General features: G+C 38.2%; 1 protein-coding gene across 3 annotated transcripts in view; it reads left to right on the top strand.

Annotated features, from left to right (window-relative positions):
- Positions 1-13,147, top strand: part of LOC110458103 (DNA mismatch repair protein Msh6-like) — a 44,784-nt gene that overhangs the window by 15,978 nt on the left and 15,659 nt on the right. For all 3 annotated transcript variants that reach the window (XM_021509674.1, XM_021509673.1, XM_021509675.1), the window contains exons 15-26: positions 466-537; positions 816-1,020; positions 1,213-1,282; positions 1,800-1,926; positions 2,615-2,723; positions 3,243-3,405; positions 3,611-3,691; positions 4,963-5,058; positions 5,671-5,764; positions 6,637-6,691; positions 7,605-7,705; positions 11,159-11,388. In XM_021509674.1, the coding sequence (XP_021365349.1) occupies positions 466-537; positions 816-1,020; positions 1,213-1,282; positions 1,800-1,926; positions 2,615-2,723; positions 3,243-3,405; positions 3,611-3,691; positions 4,963-5,058; positions 5,671-5,764; positions 6,637-6,691; positions 7,605-7,705; positions 11,159-11,388 (1,403 nt within the window). The remainder of the gene's footprint in view (positions 1-465; positions 538-815; positions 1,021-1,212; positions 1,283-1,799; positions 1,927-2,614; positions 2,724-3,242; positions 3,406-3,610; positions 3,692-4,962; positions 5,059-5,670; positions 5,765-6,636; positions 6,692-7,604; positions 7,706-11,158; positions 11,389-13,147) is intronic.

Here is a 13,147-nt window from a genome sequence, read left to right as displayed (position 1 = left end):
GGGTCAAATGTCGTAAAATCTTCAAGCGACTTCTTTTCAATAAGCAAAAGGGCCAGGGTACTGAAATTGGGCCTGTAGCATGTTGGGATGAAGGACTACCATGTTAGTTCAAATGAATGACCTTGATCCACTTTCAACCTAATGTCCTTGTTCAACAATCAAGGTCAGAGGCGTCATATGTTTAAATCTTTTAATAGGTTCTTATGAAATCTTAAGATTACAAGTGTTAGATTAATAACAGGTGAGCGATGCAGGCCAATTGGGCCTCTTGTTTTTAATAAATACAACAATAAAAAGTGATGTTGGTTGCCATTCTCATCATTCATTAAAAGGAAAGATCCGCTTTCTCTAATGTATGTATCATACGGCACCTGTAGCCCATTGAATCAAATTTGGTTTCAATAGTCACCCCTTAGCCTATCACATTATCGTAAGGTGTTACATATTGTGTATGTCCACTTACAGCTTGGCCAGTTTTCTGATGACAGGCACTGCTCCAGACTGAGGACTTTGATAGCTCACTACACACCTATACAGGTAAACATGTTGAAATTTGTTTTTGTATTTGAAATCCTCTTAGTGTGACAAAATCTAAATATGTTAGTCTTTGCCATCTCTCTGTTTTTGTTATGCAAAGCAAAATATGTTTTTCAGGATTTTTTTCTTCTAATCTGTAAGTTCTTGAACAATCGATGTAAGAACGAAGATTTTTTTAACTACAAAAAAAAAATTGACAGAAAAAAATAAAAAGTTGGAAATCAGCTTTTTAGCTGGTGATTTTTCAATCTGTTGTCAATATTTAATGTGCATTTCAGGTTTTATTTGAAAAGAACAAGATGACGGCAAAGACACAATTAGTGCTTAGAAACAACCTGACATCTGTGTCAAAAGAAGGCTTGGCGTCCGGATCAGAGTTCTGGGATAGCTCCAAAACACTCAAACGCCTAGCTGAAGAGGATTACTTTAAAGACAACGATGAGTTTGTGTGGCCAGCTACGATCAAGAAAATGATCTCTGAGAGTAAGATATTCAAATATTTGTTTTTTGAAACATCAATTTCCACAAATTACATATTTTGAAAGAAATTTGATTGATGTACAGTTTGTACAAACAAAATGTGCAAACACATATATAGATGAGATTATATAACAATTTTAGGTTAAATTCTAAATTCTTCAATTGTTGGTCAAAGAAACATTTCCTTATTTCCAGCGGATGCTCTAGGGTTGACTGCTGCAGATGAGTACAGTCTGGCTGTACGGGCCCTGGGGGCAGTCACATGGTAGGTAGTCTCTGTGTGAACTTATAATTTCAGTGTAAATAAAAAGATTAACATTCTTTGCATCAACAGAGTGCTATACATATCATAAATGAATGTTATTTATGAAGGCTATTGTTGAGACTTGCAAGAATCGTAAAAGTAACCCATGCATTAAAAATATTGGTCTTTGATTATGTTATGAACTATTATTTAGGCCTTTTGGGACTCTTCTCGCTGCTCTGACCTTGGAAACTGAATTGTAAAATATAGCTATGTTCAGAAGCTTTTCATTTTGCTTGACATAGTATCAGGGCCCCTTTGATTTAGACTTTCCTTTTTCCACTCCTGCTGCTCAGCATGCTGTAAGTCAGATTATTCAGGACTATTCACTTGAGCGGCATAAACTGCCGCATTAATACTGAAAATAGGGGCCAGATATGTATGTATATTTGGGGGAATTCTGCAAGTGCAAAAAATATACAAAATTAATCACTGTGTTAGATAAGTGTTATAGGCTACATTGTAAAGTACGTTTTAGGTACCTACAGTACAGCCTGCTAGACCAGGAACTCCTCTCCATGAACAATTTCGAAGAGTACTGTCCCTTGGATGATATTGAAGTTACAGAATGTAAAAAGGAGACATTTGCTGGTCGTCAGCACATGGTAGGTATTATATGTCAATGTAAGAATTTAGACAAGCGCAAAGAAGATGTCATCCCAATATAATATTAAAACAATAATGTAAAACCTTAATATTATAACATTAACATTATCATATAAGATCATGGAAGTGAAGATTTAGAAGCTTGTTATTGACATGACCTAAATCCATTTCCCTGCAGGTTGAATAGTAAAGCACTGGACTTGCAAGCATTTAGTCATGTTTTAAATCCATTTCCGAAGACTGTTGATGTCTGTTACATTGGTTCCCAGGTAAAGAGCTGGTTATCTTCCATTTCAATCCTCCTGGGTGCCATATCATACAGTTTTCTTCAGTGTAAAATTGTATTAAGTTTTGACATAATGTCAAGAAAAGTGTCGTCGTTAATGATTTGCTAGGCAAAAACTTAAGTTTAAGATTTTTTCACGACCCCAGGGCCTGGTCATGCTCTCACAAGTATGATTGCATTCAGGAAAACTAGGTCATTCTAAGAGGAGAGCGGGGTAGGGGGGAGTATCACATACCCAGGTACTGTTTAACATGTAACAGACTAAAAACATTTTGTAGCCATGTTAGATTTGACTGTTATATTGTAGGTGTTGACCATTGTGTAGCCGTGTGAGATTTGACTGTTATATTGTAGGTGTTGACCATTTTGTAGCCGTGTGAGATTTGACTGTTATATTGTAGGTATTAGACGGAGTGACCCTAGCTAACCTGGACATCACAGAGAACTCGGCCAATGGTACACTGGAGGGCACTCTGCTGGAACAGCTTGATCATTGTAACACACCATTTGGTAGGTAACCATGGTTACAGTAACTGGAGCATGATTAACCATGGTAAGGTTCTGTAGTAGGTAACCATAGTAACAAGCAGTTTATTGAAACCCATGTAAGGCTTGGTAATTATTGTGTCGTGATGCAGTCTTAGTTTGATTTGAAATATCATTTGACTTTTGATAAATTCTTGACCTCTGTCAAAACTAGAACCCAACCAACTTTTCTCTGAAAACATTTGGTCCTGATGTGGTTGGTCACTCCTGATTCCTGGGACACCCATGTGTTTGAAAGCTTTGAATGTTGTATTGATATAACGTTGTAGATATTAGTAATCACTGGTTGTGTTATCAATCATTTATCCCTCTGTTTCATACCTATATGTAAGATAGATAAAAACGGACAGTTGAAGGGAAGTATTTTGATAGTTCAAACCGTTCTGTTTTAAGGAAGAAAGCATCAATATTTGGGAAAATCTTGCAAAACATTTTTGATTTATTGATGAAATTAAATGATTGATGATTTTATTTCCCCTCCAGGCCGCCGCCTGTTCCGACAGTGGCTGTGTGCTCCACTTTGTAACCCGGTCTCCATTAACGATCGTCTGGATGCTGTTGAGGATCTCATTGGCTGTCCAGACCTAGTTGCTACAACAACAGAAATATTAAAAAAATTACCAGACCTTGAGCGATCGTTAAACAGGTGAATAGTAATTAACGTATTGATAAAAGATGTATCAGTCACAGAATCAGACATTTCTTAATGTAAAAAAAATTAGGACTTTTTCACAAGTGTATCCAGGTATTATATTAAACATTATTTTAATAAGATACATCCAACAAATGTCTATTGCCCAAATTGGACCACAATCACCTTATTACTCAAACGCTTTATTTAAATTTTACAGAATCCACAGTCTAGGATCAGCGTCCAAGAGTAAAAACCATCCCGACTCTCGTGCTATTATATATGATGAAGCCAAGTACAGGTAACTACTTGGACAGTTTAGTGTGAACAACTGATTTTAAACAACATCACCTGCATGAAACGTTTGTAATCTAAGTAGCTTCAGTAACCATTGACAATTTATCGTAGCAAAGACCTTGGCTCTTGTGGTCTTTAAGAATTGAACTGCTTTTTATTGGTATTCACAGGCAATATAAATGCCAAATAGACAAAGACAGATTTAATGTAATTTCTACAAGTACTATATGTTGAATCTGCCTTTGTCATTTTGGCATTGATATTGACTATGAATGCCAACAGCAAGCAGTTCAATACCTAATTTTCCTTTTTTTGGAATATGTTAATCAAATAGAATATTACTACAAACATATATTAGCAGTAATCTTGTTTTAGTGCTTTTTGCACTTTAAATTTTGTGCTAAATTATGTATTGTTATTTTTTGCATATTTTGTGGGTGCCCTAATTCATCAATGTGCTAATTTGTTAAAATTTGATAATGCCCTAAAATTTCAGTGCACTAAAACAAGTGTGTTTACAGTATATATTTGATCAAAATCCAACATTTAGATCAAATTAGTGTATGCTTTTTATGTGCTTGTTCATTGAATAGAACGCAGCCCTCATTCAGGGAGGGTCAGTGGTGTGTACAATGTTACAGTAATAATGTCGTAATAATAGTGTCAACAAACAGGCTTTGGCCATCCCCAATACTCCAGTGGTTACACTCACTTTTCTTCACTTTCTCTCTCTGCACATCCTCAATACTCCAGTGGTTACGCTCACTTTCGCTCTCTACACCCCTGAAATATGTCATAGCAAAATTGAAGGCTCAGTGTGCACCACCTTGTGGATGAGACGAGAAGACTAGTTGAATGTACATCAAAAGAATATTGCGGTCGCGTACAGTAAAATTGACTGAAGTCAGATGTTGCTCCTCTGTAATCTAGCAATTGGTCTTTTTTTTTTTCTTTTTTTTCCTGAAACCAATCAAATAGCTAGAAGCATGCCTTCAATTTTGCTATGACATATTCCAGGGGTGTAGAGAGCGAAAGTGAGCGTACCCACTGGAGTATCGAGGATGTGTAGAGAGAGAAAGTGAAGGCTACAAAATGTAGTATAAAGGATGGGCTATGGCATCCTTAGCTGATACAATTACCATCTGAGTTTGGTAGTGTTATATAGAGACAGGGTCATGCAATGGTATTTATTCATGCAAATTTTCATTGAAATCGAAGCTACTGTAACTCAATATTCACCAAACAAAATACAAGACGTCAACATTTTTCTTACAGTAAAAAGAAGATTGAGGACTTCTTGTTAACAATAGACGGGTTCAGGGCCATGTCCAAAGTAGCCAAGAAATTCCAAGGTCATGTCAAGGACTTCAAGTAAGGACGTTGTACTTACAGATGTGTACAGTAATAGTTCACCATGTAGAAGAGCAAGTGTTTCCTTTTCAGACGTGGAATTATTAGAACCTGCAGGTGTCAAATATAAGCTACAAATTCCCGCATTTTTCTGATCTAGCAATATATATGGTTTTCCCGTTGAATTTCATACATATCACTCATGGCTATACATTGTGGTATACCTCTACAGATCTACAAAATAAATCTTGTACAAGAGAATAGCTAACAGGACAAGTATTAACAAATGGGTATCAATATGCAATACTACAAAATAATGAAACTGACGTTGACATTTAAACGTGCAGTTAAAAATGTACATTTTCGTGCCTCGGGATAATTATTGAGTGGCAATAATGCAATCATTTTATTGAATATGAACTTATGTAGATGAGGATAAAACTTAATAGGTAAAGTTACACCGTATTTGTTATGAAACAGCCTACTTTAAATGTTGTTATTGCTGTCCATTTGAATACACATCATATCTCATCAGCATCAATGGAAAGTGGGATTTTTTTCTCTCACTTAGGAAAGGGTGAAATTTGCCCGAAAGTTTAGTATCTCTGTGTTATTTTGTTTCTCTCCTGACAGGTCAAAATTATTAACAAAGACGATGACAATACAGAATGAGGAGGAAAGTGACGGACATTTTCCTGATCTCCATGACGACATAGAGTTCTTCGAGGTAAGTGAAGGAAATAAAAAAAATTGAAATTTGAATTTTGAATTGACCAGTAAGTGGTAAATATCCCTTTTCTTGATATGCCTGAATGTGATATCCTGTAATATTTCAATTTGGCAATTGTTCTCATGAAAAAAATGAGGAAAAGAAAAATATATCTTGCCTTTTTATATATGTGCTAATAGTAAAATATGTAATAAATCTTGCCTGATTAAAGTGTCTAGAATAGACAAAACATTGCAATTATTAAGACTGATTCATCTTTAATCTTAACTGTGGAAATTTAGAAACTCCTTTTGGGTAATGTTTCAGAGCCAATATAATGAGGTTTAGGTAAAATACAGTAAAACATTGTATACATTACACTCCAATGCACTGCTTTTAGTAGAAGATCTTGTTATAACGGAGCAACTGAGGGCTTTTCCAGAAATAGAGGGAGGGGAGGCAGGAGAAATAGAGGGAGGAGAGGCAGGATAAATAGAGGGAAGGGAGGCAGGATAAATAGAGGGAGGGGAGGCCGGAGAAATAGAGGGAGGGGAGGCCGGAGAAATAGAGGGAGGGGAGGCAGGAGAAATAGAGAGAAGGGAGGCAGGAGGGCAATTTTGTTGTTGCCTCCACCAAGTTGTTTTCCTGGGGCCTACTATACACCATCACCCAGTGTATCATCATTACTACCTCCCCCTATATATAGACCTAGCAGGGAAGCTCCTGCTTCTATAAAAGACTTTTAAAAATCAGTATGAAAATTCCTAAATACAAAGAGATACCAAATCAATTATTCTCAACTCACTGATAGAACAGATGGCTTGATTCAGGCTTAAAATGTGTTCATTCTACATGTTAAAAGTAATGAATCTTTAAACATGTTTTTGCAGCATTCATTTGACCACAATAAGGCAAAGAAGGATGGAGTGATAGTACCCAATAAAGGTAAGCACCCCAATACAGTGTAACAGTGTAAGCCGACCAAAGGTAAGCACCCTACTATAGTGTATTCAGTGTAAGCTGACAAAGATAAGTCAGGGGATTTATCAGGGTACTTTTTGGGTCTGTTCCTCAATATGGCATACCTGCTAACCCCTGAATCTCCCGGGGGGGGGGGGGGGGGGGGGGGGGGGGGGGGGGGGGGGGNGGGTTGTGATAATGTGCGTCGAAAAAAATCACGTCGAATACAGAACCGTTCCAATTTTTCTGGGTCAAAATATTGTGGATTTGTTCCTGTAACAAATTTGAGGAGATTAATTTTGTGCAATAAACATTTATAGTCATTAATCCTATAATCCTATAAACCAAAGTGGTTAAGGAGTCTTGACATTCCTTGTGGGTGGTCACGGTCGCCAAGTGGTAAAGGTGTCTGACATTCTGCTACCACTATCCCTCCACCACTGGGTCGCAGGTTCGAGGCCTATGTGGGGCAGTCGTCAGGTACTGGCCGTAAGTTGGTGGTTTTACTCCTTGAACAGTTCCGGCTTTCCTCCACAACCAAAACCTGGCACGTCTTAAATGACCATAGCTGTTAATAGGACGTAAAACACAAACAAACCAAACAAACCAAAGGCTCCTGTTGAGTTTGTTATTCTGAAATAGTCACTCTTCACTTTTCCTAGCGATGAAATAAGCATATTTTTGGTATTCTATAAAATTGATACCTGTACAATAATTATGTAAAGAGGCCATTGTTTGAATGTTCGTTCCTATTTGATGACTTTTTCAACAATGGCAGTTGACAATGGCGAACTTTTTCAGCAATTATGTTAGCGACTTTTTTTTCAAACAATTGTTGTTTCCCCGACAAGCACCAAGTATTTTGTACCATCTTACGTTTTCCTCCTGTCTGTTACAGGTGTTGATGTAGACTATGATGGGGCCAGCGCTGACATTCAGGCCACGGAGAGGTCACTTAACCTTTACCTCGACCGACAGAGGACACGACTTGGTTGTAAGGTCAGTGTGATTTAATCACTATGTGGCTTTACCCAAGATAAATAATGTGTACTTGTTTTTTGCAAAAAATATGTACCCTACTGCTTATTGTCCTGTTTAGAAATAGCGTTCCCTTCTGACAATTGCGGTGTGGAGTTGGAAATATATCAACGAAATACAGTTTAATAATTGCAATAATTTAAATAAGTAAGTGATGGAGCGGCAATACCAAGGGTTTACATGTTTTGGATAGCTAGGCCAACCGTCATCAGACTGATTTGTATTTACCTTCCTTGGGTGGAGCACTACTTGAATACTTCGGTATCCACCTTGGATCCCTACACCGGTACATTGACAGACCACTACCCACAGGACGTTAGATCTCCTTACCACCTCGGATCCCTACACCAGTACATTAACAGACCACCAACCACAGGACGTTAGATCTCCTTACCACCTCGGATCCCTACACCGGTACACTAACCGACCACCACCCACAGGACGTTAGATCTCCTTACCCCCTCGGATCCCTACACCGGTACATTAACCGACCACCCCCCACAGGACGTTAGATCTCCTTACCACCTCGGGTCCCTACACTGATACACTGACCGACCACTACCCACAGGACGTTAGATCTCCTTACCCCCTCGGATCCCTACACCGGTACATTAACCGACCACCACCCACAGGACGGTGGATCTCCTTACCACCTCGGCTCCCTACACCGGTACATTAACCGACCACTACCCCCAGGACGTTAGATCTCCTTACCCCCTCGGATCCCTACACCGGTACATTAACCGACCACTACCCACAGGACGTTAAGCTCCTTACCACCTTGGATCACTACACCGGTACATTAACCGACCACCACCCACAGGACGTTAGATCTCCTTCCCACCTCGGATCCCTACACTGATACACTGACCGACCACTACCCACAGGACGTTAGATCTCCTTACCACCTCGGATCCCTACACTGATACACTGACCGACCACTACCCACAGGACGTTAGATCTCTTTACCACCTCGGATCCCTACACCGGTACATTAACAGACCACCAACCACAGGACGTTAGATCTCCTTACCACCTCGGATCCCTACACCAGTACATTAACCGACCACCACCCACAGGACGTTAGATCTCCTTACCACCTCGGATCCCTACACCGGTACATTAACCGACCACCACCCACAGGACGTTAGATCTCCTTACCACCTCGGATCCCTACACCGGTACATTGACCGACCACTACCCACAGGACGTTAGATCTCCTTATCTTATAATTGTGTTGGTTTACCAATGCCTTTATTATTATCATATAGTGTTACCCATGTCTGTCCGATCCCGTCGCGTTGTGTCCCGTCGCATCGCATCGTGTTTGATTGAGTGTAAACACTTAGCAACTTCATTCTTTGACAGATTTTGGTCAAATTTTATACAAATGTAAAACCCTCCATAAAATGGGGGGAGGGGGGGGGAGCATATAGTGTTGCACATGTCCGTTCCTTCCTGTCGCGTCCCGTACCGATTCAATGTAAACACTTAGCAACTTCATTCTTCGACAGATTTTGGTCAAACTTTATACAAAGGCCAAGAATAAGTATACTTCGGACTTCGTTGTGTTTCAGGGATCCAAGGTCAAGGCCAAGGTCACACTTGCTATATATAGAAAATCATTACTGATTCAATTTAAACACTTAGCAACTTCATTCTTTCATGGATTTTGGTCAAACTTTATACAAAGGTCAAATATAGGTATACCTCTGACATACTTGTGTTTCAGGGTTCCAAGGTCAAGGCCAAGGTCACTGTTGCTATATATAGAAAATAATCAACTGATTTAATTTAAACACTTAGCAACGTCATTCTTTCACGGATTTTGGCCAAACTTTATACAAAGGTCAAATATGGGTATACCTCTGACATACTTGTGTTTCAGGGTTCCAGGGTCAAGGCTAAGGTCACTTTTGCTTTATATAGAAAATCATCAACTGATTCAATTTAAACACATAGCAACGTCATTCTGTCATCGATTTTGGTCAAACTTTATGTAAAGGTCAAGTATGAGTATACTTTGGACATTGGTGTGTTTCAGGGATCCAAGGTCAAGACCAAGGTCACTGTTGCTATATATAGAAAATCATCAACTGAATCAATTTAAACACTTGACTTAAAGGTCAAATATGGGTATACCTCTGACATCCTTGTGTTTCAGGATGGTAATAACATACAGAAAAAACATATGAATATTAAAATCAACTTATCAACTTTAAGTGTAGTACCTTGTGTGTGTGCATGTTTCAGGATATCAATATCAAAGTGGTTGTTACTTTTTATAGAACACTGAAACTGATTTCACATGGCAGCGGGGGCATTTACGTCTTACAGACATTTTCTAGTTTCTTTCTACATTGCAATAATTTTTAATCAATGTGTATGTGAACAGATAAAGTAGCAGATGTGGTGTGACAATTACTGTAATTATCCATTGTCCTTCTACTTCACCTTTATCAGTATCTGGTTACTTTCACTGAATAAAGATCAGAATTTTTGTCTCGGTACCACGAGACTTAACTGCGGCAGCATTAAGTTTTTGCGTTTAAGTTAGTTTCTCTGAAAGTATAAGTGCTAGACCAACCAAACTTGGACCATAAACGCATCTTCGGTAGTACATCTCAACCCATGCATCAAATACTGGATGCGGCCTACCTTTCATGGTTCTTTGACTTTGTCAGCATCTCCATCAACATTAAGATTTTGCGTTTAAGTTAGTTTCTCTGATATGTGCATTGATGGTCAAAGCGGGGCATATGCGAGACATATCAATCTGAATGGCTTGTTTAGAAATGTTTCTAGATATTTAAAGTAGATAGCTGTGTATTTGATTAAAATGAAAGTTTCACAAGCACATTATTAACATAATTTGACGCTATTTTTCCTATGGATTGATGATCAGTTAACTTATAGATGAGTTATTTATGAGTTATCAATGTTTGAGCTATTGTTGACTATATTTTGTAAGAATAAGACTTTCAAGATGCAATTACAACTTGTTCCTTTATCTATCGTAACTTCATGTAGAAAAAAACCTATTTTGTTTTCAGATTTTCTGGTCAGGATTTTGTTTGTAATGGGAGTTGTGCATGTATAAACAAACTGTAGTCAGCCAAACACAGGAGTATTATCGTGATGTACCAGTTGTTGATTGTATGACTTCTGTGTTACACAGTGTCATAAAGCCATCACATAAATTATGTTTATGTAATGTGAGTAATATCACTCCGGAAATTACGTCACAATCAAATAGGATTGATGATACTTGTATCTTAAATCTAATATGAAGGGAAAATTATGACAGATCCTCTATATATTAGCCAAATTGTAAGAAATTCTTTCAGAACTTACCGCTGTGTTATTGCTGGTCACATGGAGATTGAGCTGATTTCATTACTCTTCACATTATAGGCTATGACTTTCTGGGGTACGGGAAAGAATCGCTACCAGATGGAGGTTCCTGAGAGTGCCCTGAAGCGTGTGCCTGATGATTACGAGCTCTTCTCATCAAAGAAGGGATGGAAACGGTACAGGACATCAGAAATCGACGAATATTTGTCAGAACTTGCAGATGCGGAAGAGAGAAAAGATGCAGCATTAAAGGACACAATGCGACGAATCTTCCACAGTTTTGATGAGAGGTAGGTCAGTTGATAAAAGAAACATACGCAAGAAATTTGGTAGTTAATTTCGAAGGTAAATGAGTGTCTTAAATTGTTTTCAGTAAAATGGCAAACAAATGTAATTTGAATTTGTAAATTTGTTTCTGATGCAAATAAAATTATAAATTATTGAAATACAAGGTTCTACATTAGTATATTTAGCTCATCTGGCCCGAAGGGCCAAGTGAGCTTATGCCCTGGTGCAGCGTCCGTCCGTCCGTTGTCAATATTTTACTTTAAACAACTTCTTCTCAATAACCAAAAGAACCAGGGTACTGATATTGGGCCTGTAGCATGCTGGGATGAAGGACTAACAAGTTTCTTCAAATAAATGACCTTGACTTATATTCAAGGTCACAGGGATCAAATATGTTAAAAACATTTAAACAACCTCTTCTGAATAACCAAGAGGCCTGGGGTGATGATATTTGGCCAGTAACATGCTGGGTTGAAGGGCTACCAATTTTGTTCAAAGAAATGACCTTGACTTATATTCAAGGTCACAGGGGTCAAATATGTTTAAAAATATTTAAACAACTTCTTCTGAATAACCGAGAGGCCTAGAGTGCTTTAATTTGGCCATTAACATGCTGGGATGAAGGGCTCCCAATTTTGTTCAAATAAATGACCTTGACATATATTCAAGGTCACAGGGGTCAATATATGTTTAAATCTTTAAATAATTTGTTCTGTATAACCAAAAGTTCCAGGGTAATGATATTTTGCTAGAAGCATGCTGGGTTTGAAGACTATAAACTCTGTTCAACCTAATGTCATCAGAAGTCACAGGCATCATATGTTTAAATCTTTTAAAAGGTTCTTACTGATATTCTGCCTGTAGTTGTATTTTAGTCCACTTTTAAGATAGTAAGTGTGAGATTAATACCAGGTGAGCGATTCAGGCCCATTGGGCCTCTTGTTTTTGTTTCCGAACAAGGAATGGTTTAATTAATTCTATTTATAATCAATATTGTTGTTTTAATTAAATGTTTTAAGAGCTTCATTGTGTCATTCCTGTTAACCAATCTTGATGTACCAGTCTCTATTCTTCTTGAACAAACATCCACAAGTACTTCATCAAAGTCAGCATCATGCTTTAATCAGGAATTAATCCTGTTAAAAGTGCTATGCTGACCCGCTGGTAATAACACATTTCTTTTACACATGTCGACTCATCGTTTAACATGTGTTTGACAAAACCAAGGTATCGGGAAATTTTGTACATCCCCGGGCTACAATGTCAGATTGACTGTGCTGTCAAAGTTGGCAGTGTTATAGTGATGTAAATTATGTGTAGCCCCATACACGTGAGCACGGATACAATGAAACTAATCTCAACGCCATGTTCTGTTCTAATATTAACAGTTTCAATGGAACCACAAAAACCACAAAAGTAAATACATGAAAGAATATCAGGTTATTAGCTCACCTGGCACAAAGTGCCAAGTGAGCTTATGCCGTGGTGCGGCGTCCGTCGTCCGTCCGTCCGTCGTCCAGCGTCAATATTTTACTTTAAACGACTTCTTCTTAATAACCAAAAGGCCTAGGGTGATGATATTTGGCCAGAAGCAAACTGGGATGAAGGGCTACCAAGTTTGTTCAAATAAATGACCTTCATCTATTTTCAAGGTCACAGGGGTCAAATATGTTAAAAACTTTAAACAACTTCTTCTCAATAACCAAACTGCCCAGGGAGATGATATTTGGTCAGTAGCATGCTAGGGTGAAGGGCTACCAA

The sequence above is a fragment of the Mizuhopecten yessoensis genome, unplaced genomic scaffold, assembly GCF_002113885.1.
Source record: "Mizuhopecten yessoensis strain PY_sf001 unplaced genomic scaffold, ASM211388v2 scaffold9431, whole genome shotgun sequence".
Classification (NCBI taxonomy): Eukaryota; Metazoa; Mollusca; class Bivalvia; order Pectinida; family Pectinidae; genus Mizuhopecten; species Mizuhopecten yessoensis.
This window is presented reverse-complemented; position numbering and strand designations above follow the sequence as displayed.